The following is a 26,400-nucleotide window of genomic DNA, read 5'->3' as shown; positions in this document are numbered from 1 at the left end:
TTTATAGGTAAAAATCTCTTGAAAAAATAGAAATTTATAGGTAAAATCTCTTGAAAAAATAGGAATTTATAGGTAAAAACCTCTTGAAAAAATAGGAATTTACAGGTAAAATCTCTTGAAAAAATAGGAATTTATAGGTAAAATCTCTTGAAAAAATAGAAATGTATGGGTAAAAATCTCTTGAAAAAATAGGAATTTATAGGTAAAAACCTCTTGAAAAAATAGGAATTTATAGGTAAAAACCTCTTGAAAAAATAGGAATTTATAGGTAAAAACCTCTTGAAAAAATAGGAATTTATAGGTAAAATCTCTTGAAAAAAAGGATTATATAGGAACATCTTCCCCATAAAAACCCTTGTAACAAAGTAAACTACTTTAAAAAAGTTTTCTATCACATTTAATTATTGTTGCTTCAATATTTACTTAAAACGTGTTTCAAAACTAAAAAAGAAAAACAATTTTAGTGTTTTGGTTTTTTTTTAAATCAGATTCCAGATAAATATGTGCTAACCCCAGTCCTAGAGGTAATATACTATACATCATTAGTTAAGGTGTTTGGTACATTTCCCATAAGCGTTACAGTAGCTATCTAATGACAATTTTTAAAATGATAGGTACAATTTTTTAAAATAGGAAAAAATAGGAACAATTCAAAAATATGGGAATTTATAGAAATTATAAGTACTCTGGAAGCCCTCGAAAAGTAACCCGGTTCAATAAGGCTTAATTATCGACACAGTCCGATTAATCCCTTCAGTATGTACGAAAGTCGACTAAAGCCCGTCTGATATAAGGGGAATTGCGAACGGGAAAAAGACTTAAGGGTGGGAGCCCGTTAGGAGTCGATATCTGGTGAAGAGGCTATTGCCGGTCGGGCATTAAGAGGCCTAATTGATGACGTCACAGGCCGTATGGGCCAATAAGAAAAACGAATTAATTGATCCCTCGTCGGAGAGTCCTCGAGTAAATAATGAATGGGCAAAAGGAGGGGGCCCTTTTTTATTCGGATTGGTCGGGCGGTCCGGGCCCGCTATCTACAAACTAATGGACCAGTAATTCCGGGCCCTAATCCGCTGCTCTCTTTCTTATCTCGGTCGGACCATAAAGATCCTCGTCGGGGACACTCTATCGCCGCCCACGCGAATAAACGGATTTATCGCGGAGCTAAGAAATCACCAATTCCTTATTTCCTCGCTAAAACTATTCTATAGTAATTCTATAGAACTCTAGACAGCGCTAAAGCCTTTAGATATTTCTAAGGATAAACTTTAAGCTAATCGTCATTCTAAAGGGTTTCTATAGATATGCCTAAGTTGTTCTAAGGAATTCTACCAACAGCGCCGAACTAAAAACCAGAAAAATTAATTATTTCAATTATTACCTCGATAAAAATATTCTATAGTAATTCTATAGAATTTAGTAAAACTCTAAAGATATATTATAGGGTTCTATAGCTATTAGATATTTCTAATGATAAACTTTAAGCTAATCATCATTCTAAAGGGTTTCTATAGATATGGCTAAGTTGTTCTAAAGAATTCTACGAACAGTGCCGAACTAAAAACCAGAAACATTCATTACTATAATTATTCCCTCGATAAAAATATTCTATAGCAATTCTATAGAATTTAGTAAAACTCTAAATATATATTATAGGGCTCTATAGCCATTAGATATTTCTAAGGATAAAACTTAAGATACCCTTGTAAATGTAATAGCTCAGGCAGGAATCCATACCTCTACTTGGATTGCTTATCCTTTGCGTATCGCGTATGGTAAGATCACTGACGGCTTTGGCCCCGCCTACGAGATAAAAAATCCCCTCTGCGCGCTCCCCTCTCACGTTGTTATTTGTTAAGTTAAAATAGTGACGTCAAAAAAACCGTCAGCCACATCGAGACGAAAATCTGCCGCGATAAGCATTCCAAGTAGAGGTATGGATTCCTGGCCCAGGAGATGTTCGAAAGCCATGCCTTTAGAAAACTGACGAGTGATAGAGGTATTCTCTAATATTTTTGTAGAGTTTGGTACTAGAAACATCGATAAATATATAATATTATTATATTATTATATTATTAAAATTTATAAGAATATATAGTACGTACATAATATATAAATCTTTATATTTAACATATCATTACCCATAATTAATAATTAAAGTAAAGATAACATTGAAAATATTTAATAAATATTAATATTACTATTTTATACTTCAAATTTTAAAAATATCTTTATGATCCCATTTCAGACACCAGAAAGCGCCACGAAATGGTAAGTAGGCGTGACCAAATAACTAGTAGATCACGCCATCACCCACAATACTACGTTTTTTCCCAGTTGCTTCGATTTGTGCTGGCTCCTATAGGAAAGTTCCTCGAACCTTCGAAGGAACATGTATCATTTTTAAATCCTACACTTCTCGCGTAAGTTAAATATTATATACTTCTGAAACCACAAAGAAATATCATTGATCTTTTATAAATGTAAGAAATTTGGTCAGCTGGGAAGAGTAATCAAATTAAGTGTAAGCCATCCATTCTCCGATGATGATCGTTCCGGTAAACCGTCAATGGTCGATGACAGGTTTTAACCTAATTTCGTGTTTATGGAGAACTCGATGTATTATGCATCAAAGCGAAATGTTGCGGCGTTCGACCCCCGCGTTGGATGATTGAATATCAGAGATTATGCCATAGTTTAAAAGTGAAGGATCAATTTAAAAGTTTTGACGAAAAGCCGTCATAGGGGAAAAGTGAAATCACGATTGAAATTGACGTGTCACTATAAAAATATGAAAGTATAGTCCTATAGGTTTAAGTTTAAAAACATCTATCGGAACAAATAATACTAAATATCCATAAAAAATAAAATTATAAATAATTATTTTGATTGTCGAAACATAAGTTTTAAAATGTAGTGGTTTATGTTTACAACTTGGTATAACGATAACGAAGTAAACTTTAAATTATTAATCCATTAAAAAGAAATTTAATTATAGAGTTATAATGAATTTTCTCCAAAGATTTGATTCCACCGGCGATCAATGTTTGTAAAAATTCCCCAAAGATGACGGAAAAATATTTAAATAAACTTGTACAGCCGAAGTATCACGATTTTAGCATGGTTATTGAACTTTTAGAAGGTTGTATTACGATGCTATTTAATAGCCATAGCATATATTAAACCCCCTCCACCTAGATAAAATAGGGGTATTTTATGTTGATTTGCCAAACAGTGCCCTCTATTTCAGATAAATAGATTCTCGTTAAAAAATACGAATATAATTATAATAATTTAATTTATGTATTTACTGTTATTTCAGTAAAAATATCTTTAAAATTATGGCTATCATTACTCAATATTAATCTCGGAAATAGGTTAACTCCCGTGCAATAACGATAATAATATTTGGAATTTTATGCAAGTCTGACTTATAGGCACCAACCGAAAGCTCCCGTAATCCAACCTACTAAAATAGAATAACCCTGATTTTAGTTATAAGTATGGTCTTCCCACACATTTCCTCTTATATTTTTCACAATGAATTAAGTCAATATAGCTGGCATGGCTTAAAGGCAGGACGTGATAAAGGGAGACCATAGATAATAGGGGGGAGGTTTACCTACAAGTAGACAAACTAATACTTGAAAAGGGCGGGCAAGTGGTCAATCACCATGGAAGGTAAACGAAAATACAATCTACATTCTTTAAGAAAATACACCAAGAAACTAATAATTTTATAAAACGTATTCTCAAAGTTATATCATTGACCAGAGCCGATTTACGTAAGGGAAAACTTGACAACGGATCAGTTTCCTTTCAGGGTTATTCTACCAATTTCATTTATTTTTTGTAGGAATCAGATGACGACATCTATGGAGCGAAATCGAAAGTATTTATAATAGCAACTTACATAAATAAATAAAACTACTTCTAAATATACTTTTGAAAAATACTCTAACGATGATGTTAAAACTAAAATGAGCAGCTTTTTATACAATTAATTATTAATAAATGAAATAATACAATATACAAAGTAAAAAATAGGAGTTAACTGTAATTAATGTTATATATTAATATTATAAGATTAAAATATAATAAATAATAAAATAAAAATTATGAATTACGTTTAGTATTCTTTACAAGAGATGGCATTCAAGACCTAAAAGTAAGCTGCAGTCCCAGATTTCCTCGCGTAAATTAGTTCTTGACATTAATAGTTATAGCGGTTGCATCGTCATTAATTTGATTTAATTTGTAAGAAATCAACCTAAATACCCGGTAATTGCCACTTGAGTGTATAAATCAACGTACCCTAAACTAATAGAAGCATATAATTAAGGTCTTCGAGGCTGGTAATAGAGTATTCTTAGGTAAGGCTCATTATAAGGTGGCGTAAACATTTGTAAGTCTTCCGGGGATCGAATACACGAGACAGGCAGAAGATACGACAATTCCCAGAGGAGGTATCGGGTGCACCTCAACAACATCGCTCGCTACCATCAAATAAGCGAAAAAACACAGCAAGAGAGGAAGTGGAGACGGGTGCTATAAGCAAGGACGATCTAGCGTGCATGGGGGTTCCTATTTCCGTAATCCTTAAGTGGATTACCTAAAGCCTGGCTTATATAAGGACGGTGACAAAAATACGCTCTTTCGATCAGAGCGGAATCTTCAAATGCACTCTCGAGTCGCTCAGATCAAAAAGCGCGATATTATTCACTAACGGTCAAATCATCTGAAACGTAAGTTTGAAGGGTTTTTGAACTTTGAAAATAGTAGAGTTGCCACCATATTTTCGAAGTTAGACTATTATTTTCCATATATTTTTATTTTTATCATAAGTTAATAAAAGTATATTACCTTCTGATTTTAGAGCTATTTTCCAATTCCCTGATTTTAGAGCCATTTCCAAATTCCCTGACATTTCCCTTATTTTAGAGCCATTTTAAATTCCCTGAAATTTCCCTGATTTTAGAGCCATTTTAAAATTCCCAGACCTTCCCCTGATTTTAGAGCGATTTTCAAATTCAATGACACTCCCCTGATTTTAGAGCCATTTACAAATTCCCAGACATTTCCCTTATTTTAGAGCTATTTTAAATTCCCTGAAATTTCCCTGATTTTAAGCCCATTTTCAAATTCCCTGACATTCCCCTGAATTTAGAGCTATTTTCAAATTCCCAGACATTTCCCTGATTTTAGAGCCATTTTCAAATTCCCAGACATTCCCCTGATTTTAGAGCCATTTTCAAATTCCCTGACATTGCCCTGAATTTAGAGCCATTTTCAAATTCCTTGACATTCCCCCGATTTTAGAGTCATGATTTGAAATCAAATTTCAAATTCTCCGACCTTTCCACGGTTTTCCAGTAATTTCAGGGTACTACGTCAAACCCTATCAATAAGTCCACACAAACCTAAAATAATCGGGAGTTCGTCAGCAAATTAAATTTACAGAAAAAAGAATAAACGTATCCAACACCCGGAACCAACACCGCATTACGATAACCCAGTAATCATCCTTCAAAAGAGGTTTCGCCAGAGTTGAAACTTCGTAATAGAGCTGTTGTATAACGGAGAAGAGGCGGGGATAACGGCAGATTTTGAGCCAATACGAGTAGGTGTTGCCATCTATCGGGAAATGAACGAAGTTAATGGGATTCTGTATCTCGCTTCCACCCAACTTCCTCTCGCCCTTTTCTCTTTATATATAGCTTCGTAAGAAGGTCCAAAAAAGTGGGCCAAATCGATTGAGATGGTCGTGGAAACATTCGAAGGAGGAGAGAAGACACTGATGCGGGGGATGAAGGTGGGGATGAGGGGGATGGGGATAGAGATGCGGAGGAGGAGGAGGAGGATGGAGATGGGGATGCGGAGGAGGAGGAGGAGGAGGATGGGGATGCGGCGGTGGCGGGATGATTCCGGAACGGAAAAATGGAGACTTTTTTGGCGAGAGTCCAAAGTGCACCGCCGTTCTTTTGTCGGATGCACCAGTGGCCGACATCCGTCCAAAAAGGCTTAAAAAAAGCGACCGGGGAGTGCAGGGGGGCGAACGAAACGAGGTGGACTAGAGAACTGGATAAAAATCGAAGACAGGCATCATTCTGTCTAAAGCAGCGAGCCAAGAAAAATTGCATTCATAACTTTCAAAGAGGAGACGCGAAAGAAGTCGCAGATTTTTCACCAATCTTCTCTCTCTGGCGAAAAACCGTTCTATGAAAAGAATTTTACCCTCTAGCTTAAAAATAAGAATAAAAAAAAATCTTATCTAAGTAGGGGTCTTCTTACTTTTAGTATAAGTTTCTCCGTAAATGATTCACCTCCGCTATACCAAAACGGTTTTTACATTTCCTTCACAGCGTAATCATAATTTTAACCGAACGTCTTAAATGGAAAGAATGTTAAAATTTGTAAAATTTAAATGGTTTTTTTAACAGTAGGGGTTTTCAACTATTTTACAGACTTTGGGTTCGCCGCCATTTTTTAACAATGCTATAAGTAGACAGTATATTTACTTATTATCTACGGACCAAAAGAAAATATCACATTTAACAATAGTGTTGTAAGTCGGAAAATTTTCCGTGTTTTTCCGAAAATAAAAAAAGTTTTAATTCCATGATTAGTCTAGTTTTGTTTGCAAATTTAAATAAAGCGGCATTTTCACCTCATTCTCTCCAATCTAAAAATAAAACTAAACCTCTAGATTAGTTTAAACTGATTAACAATGTAACACTATTAATGTTTTGTAGTATGCTTACTTTTATTAGACATTTTATATCGATAAAAAGTTAAAAACATTATAAACCCTTATAAAGTAATTTGTTTAAATTTTTTATTTTTCCGATTCGCGGAAAATTTTCCGAACTTTTCCCGAATTTTATTTTTCCGGAAAATTAACAACTGTAAAATATTATGAGAGATTTTCTACTTTGTTAGAGCATGAAGATGAAAGCTTCTAGTAGAGTATAAATACCGCCAAGGATGCATTGAGGAATCAAGAGGCGAACAATTTGCTGCCTGTATATTCTCCGTACACCATAATATATTCTTGATATAGCGTATAAGAATATAATTTATGAGTGTGTCACTTTAAGATATAAGACCATCTTTTGAATATAAAATAAGAAAACTAATCGGCTTTCAGAAAGTCTTAAAATAGTTCTACGGTACTTAATTTAAGATGTAATGTTACGTCCTTTCCCCGGAATCTACTAGCAACAGAGACACTCTGTGTCAAAGGGCATTGGGGATATTTATAGAATTAGCTGTTAAATGCAAGCTATTAATCTTAGAGGAAACCAATTTTAAAGAGCTTCCAAAAAAGCCTCAATAATCTACAATTTTGGATGTCAAGGTGTCGACCATATGCGTTGGATGTAACTAACGTAACAGGGTTCGTACAAAATTTCCGGAATTAAATTCCCTGACATTTCCAGGTTTTCCCTGACCAAATTGCCAAATTTTCCCTGACCATTTTAGTAGAATAAAAGAATGGTTTGAGGTAAAAATTTTGAAAAAGATTTTATTTCAAAAATTTATTTGCCTGATTTTTTTGGCATCATTTTGAAATTCCCCGACTTTTCCCTGACTGTTTGGGAAAATTTTCAAATTCTCTGACTTAACCAGGTTTTCCAGGTCGTGTACGAACCCTGCATAATACCTTCTTGCGATTTCGGATTATTTTAACCAAATAAATTATACATTTATAGTTTAAATTTAATTGAAAAATTTAGTTTATTAAAGGGGAACGGTCAAGCTTTAACCAGTTAGATAGCCTTATAGCTAAACTAAAACTAAAATGTATGGCGAAAACCGCATCAAAAAATATTAAGTGATATAAATAAAGAAATGTCGGGAAATCGAAAAGCGCGCGTCCGCCGTGACACCTGGTGAGAAATCTGAAAGACAGAAAAACAACATAAAAGCGCGCGCTGCTGAAGACGCGAAAAATTTGTTTTGCACGTGCGGCGCATTCCAGTTATACGAGACCTAAGCCTAAATTGCGCGATTTTGAAAGTTAGGATAGTTCGCAAATCGCTCACCAAGATGGCGGCGAAAATTCAAACCCAAATACTTGGCGTTATTTTGCGTTTCAACTTTTTAGGCCAAAAACAATTTTTTCAAGACAAAATAAGGTACGTGTAAGTATATTGAACGTCTTGTTGATCTTTTGATATGCAAACAAGGCGATATTTGGAAAAGCTTGGCCGTTCCCCTTTAAACAAACGTAATAAGCTTGTTATAAGATTACATATATCTTCAATTTAAAGCGGTCAAAACAGTAGATATTAAGAAGGTAGCAAGTGATTTAAAAAAAATTCGCGTTGACGTTTTTGAAAAATCCAGACTTGCATTTTACCGAAAATAAAAACCTAATATTTTTCCTAAAAGAAAAATAGTGTTTTGTTTAATTTATGCACAGAATTTTGGTAAAATTTTACTAAAATTTTAGGAAATTGAGAATGGGTATATGTCGTTAAACAGAACTTACGGGAAATAAAGTTAGGTTTAAAATAAAAAAAAAGCTGTGGATAAAATTACTTTAATTTCATAACCCAAAGAAATTGTTTCAAGATTTATTATCTTCGATAATACTTTATGCGGATTATAAATAGCACCATTTATGAAACGGAACAAATTATAACCACATCGAAATTATAGGTAAACGGAAATTATACCTGAACAATATTACAGTTAAATGGAAAATTTTCCTCAACAATATTACAGGTAAATGGGCAATTTAGAATTATAGGTAAACTGAAATTATACCTCAGAGAATTATAGGTAAACGGAAATTATACCTCATAGACTTACAGGTAAAATTAATTTATACCTCATAGACTTATAGGTAAACGAAAATTTATAGCTTATAGAATGATAGGTTAACGGAAATTATACCTCATAGAATTATAGGTAAACTGAAATTATACCTCATAGAATTATAGGTTAACTGAAATTATACCTCATCAAAATTATACGTAAACGGACATTATACCTCAACAATAATATACGTAAACGGACGTTATACCTCAACAATAATATACTTAAACGGACATTATACCTCAACGATATACTTAAACGGACATTATACCTCAACAATATACTTAAACGGACATTATACCTCAACAATATACTTAAACGGACATTATACCTCAACGATAATATACTTAAACAGGCATTATACCTCATAGAAATTATACGTAAACAAAAGTTGACAGTATTGAGAGCGGGCGCGAAAACGTATCACTCGAGGGTGAAATTTTCCCTAAATTTCAAATTCTTCAACGGAGCGCGAAATAAAAATAAAGGAGGCGAAAAAATCGACAAAATATCGCTGGCGGCAATTTTTTAGGGGGGGGGGGAGGGCAGAAAGCATCTTGGGAAGCAGATAAGAAAGAAAATAAAAAAATATGGGCCGATATTTTAGAATTTGACATTTAATACCCCATAAAACTTCTCTGGGCTGGAAAAAGGGGCGAAGTAGGGTCACCAATTGGCAGTGAACAACGTTATTTCTCCCGTCCCTTTTCTTAGCAGTTGCAGTTGCAGTATGGAGGGGTGGCCAAGGCGGGGGTCGAGAGCCCAATCGAGGGAGTAATTCCTTATTTTCACTAGAGTTAACACGAAACGAATTTAGCCCATTTAACACTCTTCCAAGCTGTCGAGCAGAGTGGCTCCACCTCTCGGACACGAACAGAAACGATTCTACACCCTCCCTCGACACACACTTTTCCACTCAATGAAAAAAACCGAACAGAGGCGTCCACTATCTATGTCCGTTGACAATTTATAGTGGAGTTCTCTTCCGTGGGGGAAACAAATCTCTACTACCTGACATAGTATTTAGCTGCCGGACAGGTGGTAAAGTTTACACTATCTTAAACGTTCTACGACGCGGATTGAGTGTACGGTGGAAACTAGGACACGCTAGCTAATCCTTCGTACTTGTCAGCTTCTCAATCACGAAAGCTGTCTTGTAGGAAAGACCGTCGCGGATATAGGCGCTTCCGGCGCGCACAATGGCGTCACTTCCGTTTCCGAAGAAGCTACAACGGTCACGTTGTCAAAGTTGAACGTTAAACCCCACCAACTGGGTTCTTCGGAATATGGTCACGCCAAAATCACAGAACGAAAAATCTAGAGCTCAAGGTGACCAGGGAAAGGCTTTGAAAATTTAATAGGAAAAACAGGAATTTTAAAGGCGAAATATAGGAAAATATAGGTAATAAAATAGGCGAATTGTAGGAACATATAGGTAATAAAATAGGCGAATTGTAGGAAAATATAGGTAATAAAATAGGCGAATTGTAGGAAAATATAGGTAATAAAATAGGCGAATTATAGAAAAATATAGGTAATAAAATGGGCGAATTATAGAAAAATATAGGTAATAAAATAGGCGAATTGGAGGAAAATATAGGACACTAAATAGGCGAATTATAGGAAAATATAGGACACTAAATAGGCGAATTATAGGAAAAAATAGGAAAAATAATAAGGTAATTATAATTGCCTATCGGTATATTTTGACTCGAATCAACTAGAATATTGATAATTTTTTGTACACTGCTTTCTGGCATTATTGGATAACTTGGCGAATTTATAAAGCCCGAACATTTGAAGATTTTGTTCGAAAATGGTAATGTTTCCACTAGATGTTCTATGACACGTACAAAAAAGTTCTTTCATTTTAAAAACGCTGTGAAATTATAGGAAAATATAGGAAAATAGGTGAAAATAAAGGAATTTATAGGAAGGCATTAAAAATATAGGAAAATATAGGAAATAGTCACCCTGCGAGCTTTCATAAATGTTATTTCGACTGTATTAGCGATATCATAAGTATGAACAAAGTCAAATGGTTTTCGATGTAAGTAAAACTAAATTCAACTATTAATATAATCAAGAGTATATAATATATTTCTTAAGAAGTGTTGGTTTAAGACGTCCAAATGAAACTGGAGGAAGTTTGTTGTAAAATCAGCGGGCGCCTGCGAACGTACTGGTTTCAAAATAAAAAAAGAAAGAAATAGCTGCATAGAAAAATAAATACTTTTCTATGTACTTTAATACCTATTACCTAATATTAAGTACCTTTAAATTTCGACGTATTTCGTAGAAGTAGTGAAGGTATTTCTCAGGTTACTTATGTACTTCTGATATAACACACCTTTTAATTTCGACATATTTGGTAGTTGTAATGGAGGTATTTATCAGGAAAGCTATTCTGTAAAAATCAAAAATGACCAAAAATCTCGATCCGTCAAAAATGGAAATGCGCATGTGGAGAAAGGGTGGATATCGAAATATCAAACTAGCGATTGTGTAAGATAGCAATATGTTACGCTATATCCGTTATTTTAGTCAAATAATAAAGTAAATACACTTTAGTACCAATCATATTTAATCAATTACATTGATTCAAACCCTTTAGAGGTTTAATTTTCAAGTTTTTATTTATATCCTAGATGGCGCTAATTTAAAATTTTTGGCAGCCAAGTGAATAAATGCTTACTAATCTTCTAGCTTTAATCTGTTATATAAGTTAGAAGAAACCACCTATGGACTGTGAGAAGGATGATAAAATACGCGAAAAAGTAGATTAGTCCATAATTAAAAGGGATAATATAGCTAAATCCTAAACAAATTTGAAGAAATTAAAAAACTTACTACTAACTCGTACCCAATAGGTCTTCGAGCAAAAAACGCGAAACTCGGATCAAATAGATCTTCGAGTAATAAACTAAATTAAAATTAAATAAAATAGCCAGAAATTCCAACGGTAGACCGGTTTCGTTCTATTTGGAACTCATCAGTACCGTGCGGGAAATCTGTTATATAGTATGTTAAGACTATAAAAAAAGTCAACTCTAGAAAAATCAAGCAAACCAAAAGAACTGAAAACATTTTTAAATAAAAAAACTATCCTTTAAACCAGTGGCCCTAAAAAACCGAAAAATATATTTAAAAAAAGAATAAAAATTCTCCTTTTCGGACCAGTGGCGCCATCTAGTAAGACTTCGCGCATTCAAAAATAAACCTCTCATGGCGTTACCCCCGAGAGAGTATCCGATCCCTTGTCAATTGTATATTGAAATCTATGAGGTTCTACTTTTGTATCAAACAGGGTGGAATGGCGTTGGGCGAAAACACTACTAAATCCATAAAAAACGCTTTCCCAAAATAGAGTGAAAAAATTCACTTAGTCTATACAGAGAGTGACTGGAAAGGGAAAAAAAACTCCGGAAAGCTTTCTACCTATTTCAGCGACGTTTACCTTTTCTCTCTACTTAACGAGCAGGCAGCAGAATGACAGCAATCTTCCAACTAAACACAGTCTAAAACTCCAAAAGATAGCGAGACCCGTCGCTATACGGAGGTTTATTTGTCTAAAAAGAGCCTGGAAATTTAAGTGGGATAAAACCAAGAAAACAACCAAATTGTGAAGTCGGGGGGGGGGGAGAAGTGCCCGCTGATGGAAGGGAAACAACCAAAACCTTTAAAACAAGATGTCACGGACATTTAAGTAGGCGATCCAGTGTTTTGAAAATGCAAAATTAAGATTGTACCTTACCAATACAAACATAGTATTATAAAATGATTATTTGGTATAATAATTAAAAACTCAGCCGTAAATAATAATTAACAAGATTTCACCGAAATTTAAATACACACAATTCCCCGATGCATAACTATATTTTAAATATTAAATTTTAAGTTTGAACAAATTTTCAATCATCTTGTACATTAACAGAAGAGGAATTTTATCGAAAATGAATTTTTTAAGTTACCTGGTTTTGTAAATAAGGTAGCAAAACGTGAACACCTTAATTTAAATTAATTTTTAGATAAACCAAATTTTTCGAGTTACCTGATTTTGGAAATAAGGTAGCGAAAGGCAAGCACCTTAATTTAAATTAATTTTTGAATAAACCGAATTTTTCCAGTTACCTGGTTTTTGAAAAAAAAAAGGTAGCGAAACGCAAACACCTTAATTTAAATTAATATTTAAATAAACCCAATTTTTCGAGTTACCTGATTTTGGAAATAAGGTAGCGAAACGCAAACACCTTAATTTAAATTAATTTTTACATAAACCGAATTTTTCCAGTTACCTGGTTTTGGAAATAAGGTAGCGAAACGCAAACACCCTAATTTAAATTAATTTTTGAATAAACCGAATTTTTCGAGTTACCTGGTTTTGTAAATAAGGTAGCGATGGCGAATGTATCAATTGGTACGAAATTCAAATATCACATAGTGCGTACGTGGGCTATGTGGTCCCGTGAATTGGACAGAAATCTCACTTAAGAAATCATCAGTACTAACTAAAAATATATTTCTCAAACAAGTTGAGATTTCCTTTCGATTAAAATATCGCTGGCTCTTCTATGCCTATTCTTGGAATACGGCGGAATCGGCATCGGCTACACTGTACATGATCCCAGTACACACATTTTTTTAGATATTGTGTCTAAAAACGATAAAATTAAGTTATCTACCTATACACGCCAAAAAACCGTCAAAAAAATACTGAAGCAAAAATATACAATGGAGTGGATATTTAAATTCGCATTTTAAACAGATTTGTTTCTACTATATATGATTTTTCACGTTTTTTCTTAATACAAAGATTGTAAAACCACTATATCAGCGTTGTCTGCGTTCTAAAATAGCTAAGTACTGCTAAGTGGTCTACTTGAGCCCTTAACAGACAGCGAGACAAACAACACCTTAAAACAAAGTGGTAACCAAAATTTTGGTCTAGGGCCAATGACAGCCGGGTGGCGGAAACCCCCCCCCCCTGAAATTTATCTGAGAAATCCTCAACTGACCATAGCTTTATCCTTACTCACGCATTAACTATACAGGGTCTTTTTTTTTGCTCGGAAAAGTGTTTTTTTTCAAAAACTATTTATAGTACCGATTTCAAATTTGGAAGGTCAATTCTCTATACCGGGGGACATCAGTTTGAGAAATTTGAGCGTTTTCGGTAATGTTTTTCACCAATTTTGAAAAATTATTTTTCGACCACTAGGTGCGAGATAAAAAATTTATATTATAAAGTTGTAGGCCGTCATCGAAAACCCTTAAAAATTGTTCACTCGACGAAAAACAATTTATTTATCAGTGAAAATTCGAGCTTGAAAAATTTACAAGTTGGTGAAGCCAAATTACGATTGTTTGAAACGATAATTGAAACCGAATTACCTAATCCAGTTGAAACTTTGGTTAAAAAAACGACGGATTTAAAAAACACGAGGCTATAGGTCAATCCTAAACATGCATTGGGTATTTAAAGGAAAACTTTGGGAGATTATTATCAGTGTTTGATAATATTTCGAACAATGCCTCGTTATTCAGTAGCTGAGCCTACCGAGATAGTTGCCATTTACTATGGAGAAGCAGCGCAAAACCTTAGAAGAGTGACTGAAATCTTCGCAGAAAGACATCCAAATGGAGCACCATCTGTAAATACAGTAAGACGAGCAATTCACGATTTCAATCAATTTGGTAACTTGCAACCTAGGTTTCGCGGATTGGGTCAAGCGGATTTAGACTTCGAGAACAATGTACTCGCGTACTTTGTGGCATATCCTCGTCACAGTTGCGCTAACGCCGCTGCTGATTTGGGTTGTTCTGCAAATCGTGTGTGGAAAATTCTTCGTAAGAATCGCTATCACCCATACAGAGCTACGCTCCACCAAGGACTAATTGACGGAGACCATCAAAGACGTTATGAATTTAGCAACTGGTTACTAAATGCTGTCCAAGAAGATAGACAATTTTTGCGCCATGTTTTGTTCTCCGACGAAGCGTCATTTTCTAGAGATGGGCCCTTTAATCATCAAAACAGCCATCTTTGGTCTGACATCAACCCACATTGGGGTTTTGAATATCATCACCAGGTTCAATTTGAACGGGTCAATGTTTGGGTTGGACTTGTTGGAAACCGTTTGATTGGTCCCTTTTTCCTGCCGACGAACCTCAACGGCCAAAGGTATTTACATTTTCTACAGAACGAACTGAGTGACGCAATCGACGACCTTCCATTGGCTGAAAGACGTCAGTTGTGGTTTCAGCAAGATGGCGCCCCTCCGCATTTTTCCCGGCAAGTAACTGAGCACCTCAACAACGAGTTTCCTGAAAGGTGGATAGGGAGAAATGGTCCAGTGCATTGGCCAGCAAGGTCACCTGACCTAACACCGCTGGATTATTTTCTCTGGGGATTCGTTAAAGCAAAGGTATACGCCACGCCCATTGAAACTAGGGAGGAACTCATTAGACGAATAATCAGTGCTTGCCGAGACGTCACACCAGAAATGGTAGAGAAAGCGTTTGAGAACTTAATTGTCCGCGCACAAACCTGTGTTGCAGCCAATGGTGATATTATTGAAAATGTTTTGTAAAAATTTATGTGAATAAAATATCTGCATTTAAAAACCAAACGTGTACATTTTTTCAAGTGTGAAAACTCTACTACGTTTGTATTAGACTTGTTCCCTTTTCAATTATCGTTTCAAACAATCGTAATTTGGCTTCACCAACTTGTAAATTTTTCAAGCTCGAATTTTCACTGATAAATAAGTTGTTTTTCGTCGAGTGAACAATTTTTAAGGGTTTTCGATGACGGCCTACAACTTTATAATAGAAATTTTTTATCTCGCACCTAGTGGTCGAAAAATAATTTTTCAAAATTGGTGAAAAACATTACCGAAAACGCTCAAATTTCTCAAACTGATGTCCCCCGGTATAGAGAATTGACCTTCCAAATTTGAAATCGGTACTATAAATAGTTTTTGAAAAAAAACACTTTTCCGAGCAAAAAAAAAGACCCTGTATATAAAATAATAGTATACTGAATATGGCAACCATTGCTAAAGCTACAAGTGCTATTACCATATTTTATATTATCACTAAGGAATATTTTAAATAATTCAACTATTTCCTTCTATTTAAATAAATAATCATGTGATATCTTTGAAATTTAATAAAAAAATCTTTCAGATTTTCGCAAAATAAAAATTAAATTACAAATGTTTGATACAGTAAAAAACCTTTGATTTCTAGGCGTTCTTCGCAATCAAAAAACAAATTTCCTTATACTCAAAACCTTTTCCGATTTTACCGAAACTTTCTGACTCTGCTGGTCAATTCCTTACCCTCTAGTGGTTCGCAAATGTGGTCGAAGGATATCTATGACCTCGGGGATGAGATCACTTGATGGGATTTCTATTTCTGGCTTTCTCCAATTCGAACATATAAATGTGTATACAGGAAGTCAAATTGCAAATACATTTATTTAGTCAGGCGTATTATTTATTTCCACATTACTACTTGGATAATATGAAGATATTTCCACATAACTACTAAAATAAGGGAGAGTGCCGGAATTATTTATTAGTTGAGAAAGAGAAGAAGCTTCTTGGATAAGATATTCGCCGTGGGCAGCCTCGCCTTTTTCCAATATTATGATAAATAAAGCGCTACATCCGGGGATGAACGTATTTGCTTCACGGTGGCCATTTTCACGATAGCGATGCTCAACTCATGCTCTAATCTGATATCCGCTCGAAATCGGCGCTCATCTCATTTCAGGGTTGCCACAATATTTTCAGATTTAAATTCCCTGACCAATTTAAGAGATTTTCCCCGACTTTTTAAAAACAAAATCAGACAATTTTAAGCTTCATATTTTACTTTTATCAGAAGTTTATAAATTGAAATCAACCTACATTTCAGTACAAAAGTATTATTGAAACGTTAAAAAAAATTAGCAAAATTTTAAAGGAACTAAATAATAATCAGAATTTGTCAGATACCTAGAGTAAAATTACCTTAAAAAAGTGTCAAGATAAAATTAAACCCCTGCTTTTTACAAATTCTTAAAATTCCTTGACCTCTTAGGCCCATTTTTAAATTCCTTGACTTTTCAGATCATTTGAGAGCCGAAATATGTAATCAGGTCTATTTCATGCTCATTTGAGAAGGGAAGTCGACGCTTCAATGTTTTAGCGCTCATTTGAGAGGCGAAATCTACGTTCACGTACCTTTCCCACTCTTTTGAGAGTTGAGTACAGCACCCACTCATAAGAGAGATGAAATGGGTTCTCATTAGAAAAACGAAATCGGCGCTCGCCTCATTTCCGTTGAGCTCTTTTCAATGTCGCTCAAAATAAGCAAAAACCGTCTGAAAAGAGGCGAGCGTTGCCCATCAGTGATGTGGTTAGCGTGCGGGTCCAGCTGGCTTTTATATTTGAATCAAGCCCAGCAGTAATAAATGGTTTCTTACTCCCAATCCCATTTCCCGGGATACCCGGCACAGGGGAGAGTATCCATAATATTCATAACGTGAATCTTCCCACACATATTGGGAATATTTGGCCCAAGTAAAATTCAAAATCCAAATAACCGCGTATCAAAGAGACGGGAGCCATTTTTCGTTTCGGCTTATTTGAAATTTTAAATATAAGAAGATTTGAATTGGGTTCAATTGTACTTCATACGAGTTTTAAAAGTTAGGTACAAATTTATTTATAAGGTATTTTGGCGATGTAAACCAAAGATATTAAGTAGTATATGCTTCCTGGAATCAAAGTTAGAGAAATATATTATCTGTTAACCTATAAATACATTCTTGGTATTATTTATAAAATAAACCGTATAGAATTTAGAAATAAATAAGTAATCCCTTTATCACCAATGCTACCAAGATTCTAGAGGGACTAACTCCTAACGTTTTATTGAAACGGTAGACGTGGTTTCCGATTTGAATAGCAGCTTATGTAGGTTAAAAACCTTAAACGACGGCAATAGTTGATTTTATAAAATGTCTTTACGCTTGCCCAACTTGTTGAAATGTTGCGCTGGAATAGTTCAGCCAATGCCTAAGAATGAGTTCATAAGCTCTTTAGTGGGAGAGAAAACGGATCCACAGCTGAAACGGGGAGGCAACATTTCAACAAGATGGCCAAGGTTATTTTATAAAAAGAACTATTGAACTGAATTTGAAATAATAATCAGCTAGTCTAATACTTAGGCCCGAGTCATCTAGCGACTTTTAATGCCTTAAACAGGTGGCCGTGTTACAATGAGTAGGTGGGTGGTGGCTAGCCCTTCATGCCACGCGAGCCAACAGCTCTCTACACTTACTGTTTCCGTTCACCTCAACAAGTTTTTAAGGAAGGGGAAACCGAAGAACTCGGGGAAACCCCTTTAACCAATGGGGAACAGAGCATTCAAATTAAACGTAGATATAGTTCCGAGTTCTCACCCAGTGCTACACCCTGGAATCGAACCAAGCTCCCCTTGCCGCGAGGCGAAAGTGCTAACCACTCCGCCAACCCACCTTATATTAGAGGTTAAACCCGCGCTCGAAAACGTGAAGGGTGAACGTTTAGGGTAATCAGTCTGCGCGCAATAAAGCCAAGTCCAGACTTCTATACATACTTCTCCATAGCGCATCCCACAAAGATAGTTCGTATCAAAAACCCTCAAGTTGAGTTCTGGTTGCGACGTAAAGTACACCACCTTTGTCGGCCAAACGGTTTCCATGACAACCCGTAACAGAATATACAGAATATATATAACTGATTAAGATATATACGGAAAGGTACTTTTAGATTTTTAGGGCGAAAAAATACTATCCAAGGCTTAGCGAGTGGAAATTGCAGTAGGCAATGTACAGTTTCTTTCAGGCGGACTTTGAAAAATGGAGTCTCACAAAAGCGGAGCTGCATTCATCCTCCTGGTTCGGGCGGAGGTGCCGAAGACGCCTGACAACACTTAGAACTGATTGAAAATCCGCGCGCGTCACAAAACGTCGCTTGAGGAGCCGAGCCATCAAAGGATTCTACCAGAGTTTCCACCATTTTTTATCCTCTGGTCCTTTCAAACCTATAAAGCTATCATTTAAAAAATGCTCTCGAAAATGAACGACCCGCTTTATGTGAGCGAAAAAAATATATATTTTGTTTATCCTCTTACAAGTTGATTCAATTTCCACAAATAGGAAAAAATTTAGATAATTTTATAGTAACGTCACAAACGAGTTCCCGTTTCCATAGCAACGACCTCTTCAGGAATAAACGTCTTTGGTATTCTCGTACTTATTTCTTTTTTAAGACACTCTTATTCTTTGGAGAAAAATTATATATACAAAGGCTTGATAAATAGGGAAAAAACGATGAATTGATAATAAAAAAATATTATTGCAATTCCCTATAGAAGATAACGCGCAAAGTACATACATTTATTATTTTGGAGGGAAAAAACCTCGGCTGCGGAAGTAATTAGGATGATAAAGGTGATATTAATAAATCAAACCTGCCCTTTATAATAAAATACGCAACCTGGTCAGGGTTGCCACAGTTTTTTCACAATCGAATTACCTGACTTTTCCAGGTTTTACCTGACCATCTCCCTGATTTTTAGACAAATTTTTAAAATTCCCTGACGTTTCCCTGATTTTTAGACTAATTTTTAAAATTCCCTGACTTTTCCCGATTTTTATATCCTTATTCAAATTCCCTGACTTTTCCTTGATTTTTATACCCATATTCAAATTCCTTGACTTTTCCAGGAATTCCAGGTTTTCCAGGTACCGTCGCGAGCTGATAAAGTAATCTACGCAGCGCCGCGCCGCTAACAGTGACCATTGGGGTTCGAAGTATAAGAGAATCAATAAATAATAAACATTCGGACAATCCTCGTATTGTTCCGCGATGAATTCGGATGACCCCAAAAATTGTCATTTGCGGAATGAAGCCAGCACGACATCCAACGGTCAATATTATATACAGTATTATTATGAAAGGTTTGGAGGGTTTATGACATTTTAATTCAAGTTTTATCGATTTTGGAGGTCGAAGGACCTCAATATATCGGCCCATGCGTCCCAGAATAAACAACATTTCTACCCACGATACCCATAAAACGATATTTATATAAAACGAAATAGCGATTTTTTTTCCTCTGGGACGATTTCTCGAGATAGTAGCGACATCTAGTGGATTTTAGACCAAACTGTCGCCGAATTATTAAACATTATGTACAGAGATTAAATTATAAACTAGTGTAAAATATTTAATTTGGTTAATAAAAAATGGTATTTATAAAGCGAGTTTTTAGTAAAAGATGTCAGGAAAAAAGGAGACTTCGATCGAAATCCAAAAAGGTGATCCGCAGGATCTTCCGAGTATTGATCCGGGATGCGGAAGATGCTGGGGATGGAAATCTCGACAAAAAGGAGAATAATATCGACGTGGATACAGTGGCGCCATCTAACCTAATAATCCACAATTACGCCCGAATTACGTTAAAATCAACTAATAAAGTATCGCTTACAAATTAACAAATAATATTCATATTTTCACTCAAAATTTTATATTTCTTAACTTAATTTTTATTTTTAATTTCGATCATTTATTATTTATTTGCCCAACAGATAGAATAAACTACAGCTGGCGCTAGTGTTGTATTAACTAAACTTCACTTTTTCGTACGCATATGATTTGAAATACAATTGACCAAATAAAAACCAAGTCATAACCCAAAGTTTGATATTAACAAAAACAAATATTTAGTATTAGTTTAAAAAATAATCAAACAACTTACCGCTAGAGTGAGGTACAAATCTTTTGAAAATTTTAGGTTCCATTATATAAGCTTGGCATACTACAGCCATAACATTCAACGTTATCAAAATTGAACGCGTCCAAAAAAAAGGCTATATCAGAGGAGGAATCAAATTTCTGGGTACGTGAATAATGCAAGCTTGTTGATTCTAGACCAAGCAGCGTCAGACTTTGATCTCGTCGGGCGGACAACCAAACGAGATTTCAAACAAATTCGACGCAAAGGTACAATTGCAATCCGACGAACGAAAAACAGAAAATCGCGCAGTCATTTGTTTGGAGTACGGTTTCATTTGGATCCCTCCTTTCGATGGTACAAGTCGGGGAACGTCCATTTATCCTGATAGTTTGGTCTACTATGGAAATGGGTAAAGTCTACACAGCTTTTATCTCTGAATTCGATATACGACGATCTTTCCGTTTAATTTAGCACTCAGATAGCAGACGCTTTATTTTCCCAACAGAGGGTGCTGAATTATTTGCATATGCCGAAAAAAGGGCAGGCTAAGCCTAACGACACGCGAGGGGGGAGAGGGTAAAATGTGATAAAAAATTTACGTCAAAATCTCAACAAACGGGAACGAAAAATTTCGCTTAATAGCTTTCTTTTTTAAAATGTTTTAAAAAGTTGAAAGGGGTTGTCTTAGAAACAATGCGAATACTTGTAAGTACCGGCTTCTTAATGAGCGGCTAGAGTGTTAACAGCCTGTTTCAGATTCGACGCCTTGCTATTTTGTACCTGAAAATGTTACTACATGTTTGTCATTAAAAGCTAGTAAAGTAAAAAGTTTGGGAAAAACAAGCTTTATTTCGAAATTTGGGGGAAAACATAACTTTATTTAAAGGGATTATCTGGGGTTTCACAGAATATTAAGTTTCTAATTCCCTGTTTTTTTACCACGTTTATAAATTTTCATTGAGGCAAAGATTTTAAATTTTAGAGCTTTATATAATTTATAGGTGTCTCTTCAGGTTATAGTTAATAGTCTCAAATTCTTAAAATTCCCTGATATTTCCCTGATTTAGTAGGCCGACTTTCAAATTCCCTGACTTTTCCATGTTTTTTATGACCTGTGGCAATCCGGAGTCTAGAAGGTAACAATTTTTCTACTACTGTCTAGATTGCAGCGACACCAGTGGGTAAAGACGGAAGCTTCCCTGCTAGTATTATACTTTTGGAACTTATCGCGTTGTCCGCTACGTGGCTCTATGGAAATTGAAAAGGTTAATAGTGACTTGGCAGCATGACGTCACGCCGTACCTTTGGCTATGACCGCCATACTGGTATGATTTTATTTTTCAATTGTAAAAAACATGGGTGACGTATTACCTACGTCATGCTGCCCTATTAGTTTAATTATATTTTAATTATCATACTTGAGTATACAAGGGTTACATAATTTTGAGATTCAAATTACCTGACTTTTCCCGGTTTTCCCTAACTTTTTAAGGCCAAAATGTTTATGTTATATTTCACTTTTATCAGAAATTAATAAATTTAAATGGACTTGTATTTCAGTAAAAAGGTTATTGCAACGTTAAAAAAATTAGCCAAACTTTCAAAGAAATAAATGATAATCATAGAATTTGGAATAGATCTAGAGTGAAATTGGCTTCAAAAAGTGTCAAAAGAAAATTGAATTCCCAGTCTTTTCCCTGAGGTGTGGCAACCCAAGTTGGCCAGTAATGTTTAGCAAAAACGTTAGGCCTTTACTGACACAAAAATCTTACTTTCTCTGTATAATGCAATAAACGAAATAAATTAAGTTTGCATGAGCAAGAATATCATAAAATTCAAGACATCAATCTAGTCCGATTAGTATACAGCCCAACGGAAAGCTATAAATATATTAAGAGTTTACCAGCATTGCTTTATGGGGAGCGATTTTTCTCGCTTTGGCTAAAATATGATCCCTGTTCCAAAAGCCATTCAGTCATTCCCCCAATCCTCTATAGATCGACCTCAAACTGTTACCGAAATAAAAGAGAAAAAATTCTTTTCTTAATCCAATTTATAAGAAGTCTCGAAAATGAATAATCATGTCTGGAGTATACATCATTTCCTCAAATTTATTATTTACTAAGACATGAGACCAAGATTGTCGAGTCAGGGCAATTATTCAAAGCCTTAAAGTGATAGCGTCACGAACACAGAAACTGACATTTACATTTTCAGAAAAAAATTATATATTTGACCTCAACAACTGTTTAAAGAAACAAGGTGGACATGCCAAAGATGGCATAGTTGGGGTGCAAGAGTGGTTAGCACTTTAGCCTGTCAGCAAGAGGAGCCGGGTTCGATCCAAGCTTGTGGTACAACTCCTTCTGCAGGGTTCGCACAAAATTTCCGGAATTAAATTCCCTGACATTTCCAGGTTTTCCCGGACCAAATTGTCCAATTTTCCCTGATCATTTTTGTAGAATAAATGAATGGTTTGAGGTAAAATCTTGAAAAGTATTAATTATGTGCATCTTTCAAAATTTATCTGTCCGACTTTTTTTTGGCGGTCATTTTAAAATTCCCTGACTTTTTTGGACATTTTGGAATTCCCTGACTTTTCCCTGACCTTTTGGAAACATTTTGTAATTCCCTGACTTTTCCCTGACCTTTTGGAAACATTTTGTAATTCCCTGACTTTTCCCTGACCTTTTGGAAACATTTTGTAATTCTCTGACCTTTTGGAAACATTTTGTAATTCCCTGACCTTTTGGAAACATTTTGTAATTCCCTGACCTTTTGGAAACATTTTGTAATTCCCTGACTTTTCCCTGACCTTTTGGAAACATTTTGTAATTCCCTGACCTTTTGGAAACATTTTGTAATTCCCTGACCTTTTGGAAACATTTTGTAATTCCCTGACTTTTCCTTGACCTTTTGGAAACATTTTGTAATTCCCTGACTTTTCCTTGACCTTTTGGAAACATTTTGTAATTCCCTGACTTTTCCCTGACCTTTTGGAAACATTTTGTAATTCCCTGACTTTTCCCTGACCTTTTGGAAACATTTTGTAATTCCTTGACGTTTCCAGGTTTTCCAGGTAGTGTACGAACCATGATAATGTAAGTTGGGTCTTATGGGGCGCATGGCTTGTGCTTCCAACGGATTATTCAAGTAGCTACTCTCATATAACTGAATATATTTAGTTAGTCAATTAAGGTTAATCTGTTTTATTCCCCTCAACGAGAAAGCTGATCTCAAACTGTATCCTATTCATTATCCCAAGTGACCGATTTGAACTTTAATTAACCTAACCAGATTCAATTAGCTGAACAGTTATCTGAATTATTATTTTATATATACAGTATATATTCCTATATAAATAAATATAGCACAGGCAAATAAAATAAACAACAATTTAATGGTGGAATATGTAAAGTCGATAACTGCCAGGTATCTGAAATCCACTCACTTTCTATCGGTTTGCAATGTATTCAGATTAGTTTCGGATTTTAATTATTCAACTGATCTGATAATATCTGTACGGAAATGTAGATTAACTGATATCTGATCGATCGTAACTTTTTGTTCAGGTCAGATATCGCAACTTTTATCTGAGAATTGGTTTGGAAGCACTAATCAAGGTTCTATATCCTCGCCTTGAAGTAATAAAAAGTTAGTTAGGTTAAAAATATTGGCTGACAGAAAAATGAACTACGAACTTGAAAATAAAATTATTTTAATAAAAATATTTTTGATTTTAAAATTCAAATTTAAAGTAGCAATGTGACTTATCTACCTCAGCCATCGAGAGTCGTAATACCCTCCTCTTCTAAATAGCAAGGTTTAATAGAAAAAATAAGACTAACGATTGGACAGAAAACTCTTAATTTTTCCTTGTAAATTAATACGTTGATTTTTCAACGCGAGCTTGAGTGCAAAATCCATACGTTCTGACATCGTTGTTGCTCTGCAAGGTAGTCAGTTTTTCAGATTCAAATTCCGACTTTTTCAGGTTTTCCCTGACCACATCCACAGATTTTCCCTGACTTATTTTGTGCCAAAATGTTTTAATTTTTCAATCTATATTTTAGTAAACATTTCCTATCTGCAACCAAAATTAAATTCCCTGACATTTCCTTGACTTATATACTATTTTATAAATTCCCTGACATTTCCTTGGCTTTCAGACTATTTTTAAATTCCCTGACATTTCCCTGACTTTTATACTAATTTTCTAAAATCCCCTGACATTTTCCTGACTTTTATACTAATTTTCTAAAATTCCCTGACTTTTATACTAATTTTCTAAAATCCCCTGACATTTTCCTGACTTTTATACTAATTTTCTAAAATTCCCTGACATTTCCCTGACTTTTATACTAATTTGCTAAAATCCCCTGACATTTTCCTGACTTCTATACTAATTTTTAAAATTCCCTGACATTTCAACCCATATTCAAATCCCCTGGCATTTCCCTGACTTTTATACAAAATTTCAAAAAAGCCCTGACATTTTCCTGACTTTTATACTAATTTTTTTAAATTCCCTGACATTTCAACCCATATTTAAAATTCCGGCCATTTCCCTGACTTTTATACTATTTTTTTTAAATTCCCTGACATTTCCCAGACTTTTATTCTAATTTTTTTAAATTCCCTGACATTTCAACCCATATTTAAAATTCCGGCCATTTCCCTGACTTTTATACTATTTTTTTTAAAATTCCCTGACATTTCCCAGACTTCTATTCTAATTTTTTTAAATTCCCTGACATTTCAACCCATATTTAAAATTCCGGCCATTTCCCTGACTTTTATACTATTTTTTTAAAATTCCCTGACATTTCCCAGACTTTTATTCTAATTTTTTTAAATTCCCTGACATTTCAACCCATATTTAAAATTCCGGCCATTTCCCTGACTTTTATACTATTTTTTTAAAATTCCCTGACATTTCCCAGACTTCTATTCTAATTTTTTTAAATTCCCTGACATTTCAACCCATATTTAAAATTCCGGCCATTTCCCTGACTTTTATACTATTTTTTTTAAAATTCCCTGACATTTCCCAGACTTTTATTCTAATTTTTTAAAATTCCCTGACATTTCCCAGACTTTTATTCTATTTTTTATAATTCCCAGACATTCCAACTTGTATTAAAATTCCCAGACGTTTCAACCTTTATTCAAATTATCAGACATTCCAACCTATATTCAAATTCCCAGACATTTAAACTAATTTTTTAAAAGTTCCCTGACATTTAGACCCATATTCAAATACCCTAACGTTTCCTCGAATTCCAGGCTTTCCAGGTACCGTGGCATAACTGCTCTGTTTCTGCTCTAGCATAAAAAACACCATCTATTGACCAGTTAACGAAACTCCTCGGATCATTATTAATGTTAAATGCCGACCATTTTAGTAATCTCAGTTAACATTGACTTCGAGTACCGGTTGAATGAAAAACTTCCGGAAAAGAAAAAAAAACACCTAACCGGAAATAGATAAATGAATCCTACGCCTGTCTTTCGCAGAGTTTTCCACTAGAACGAACTACACGAATAGAATAGAACCTAGTTGCAATGATATATATTTTTTATACCAGGAGCAATCTCGCGAGTACTACGACAATCGCTTTGAATTATTAATAGTTTTAATGAAACGCCGGGGATAAGAGTGATTCCGGAATGCCCAAAATAAGGTTGAACTAGCGTTTAAAATGAAAAACGACTATAAGAGTAAAAGAACACGTGAATTATGCATAAAATATAACGAGGGACCGCAAAAAATGGGAGGTAAATGTCGAGAGTTATGGATTA

The 26,400-nt window shown here is 34.8% G+C and overlaps 1 protein-coding gene across 5 annotated transcripts in view; it reads right to left on the bottom strand.

Annotated features, from left to right (window-relative positions):
• The window catches only part of kcc (solute carrier family 12 member kcc), a 276,301-nt gene that overhangs the window by 160,651 nt on the left and 89,250 nt on the right, over positions 1-26,400 (bottom strand). Inside the window, exon 1 of one of the 5 annotated variants that reach the window (XM_090167742.1) lies at positions 20,620-20,685. The exons of the other annotated variants lie outside the window; for them this stretch is intronic. Within the exon in view, the coding sequence (XP_090023868.1) occupies positions 20,620-20,662 (43 nt within the window). The 5' untranslated portion in view covers positions 20,663-20,685. Of the gene's footprint in view, positions 1-20,619; positions 20,686-26,400 lie in introns of those variants that run through there. 5 annotated transcript variants of the gene reach the window in all.

Source organism: Leiobunum rupestre, chromosome 3 (assembly GCF_980474605.1).
Source record: "Leiobunum rupestre chromosome 3, qqLeiRupe1.1.hap1, whole genome shotgun sequence".
In the NCBI taxonomy this organism is placed as follows: Eukaryota; Metazoa; Arthropoda; class Arachnida; order Opiliones; family Sclerosomatidae; genus Leiobunum; species Leiobunum rupestre.
This window is presented reverse-complemented; position numbering and strand designations above follow the sequence as displayed.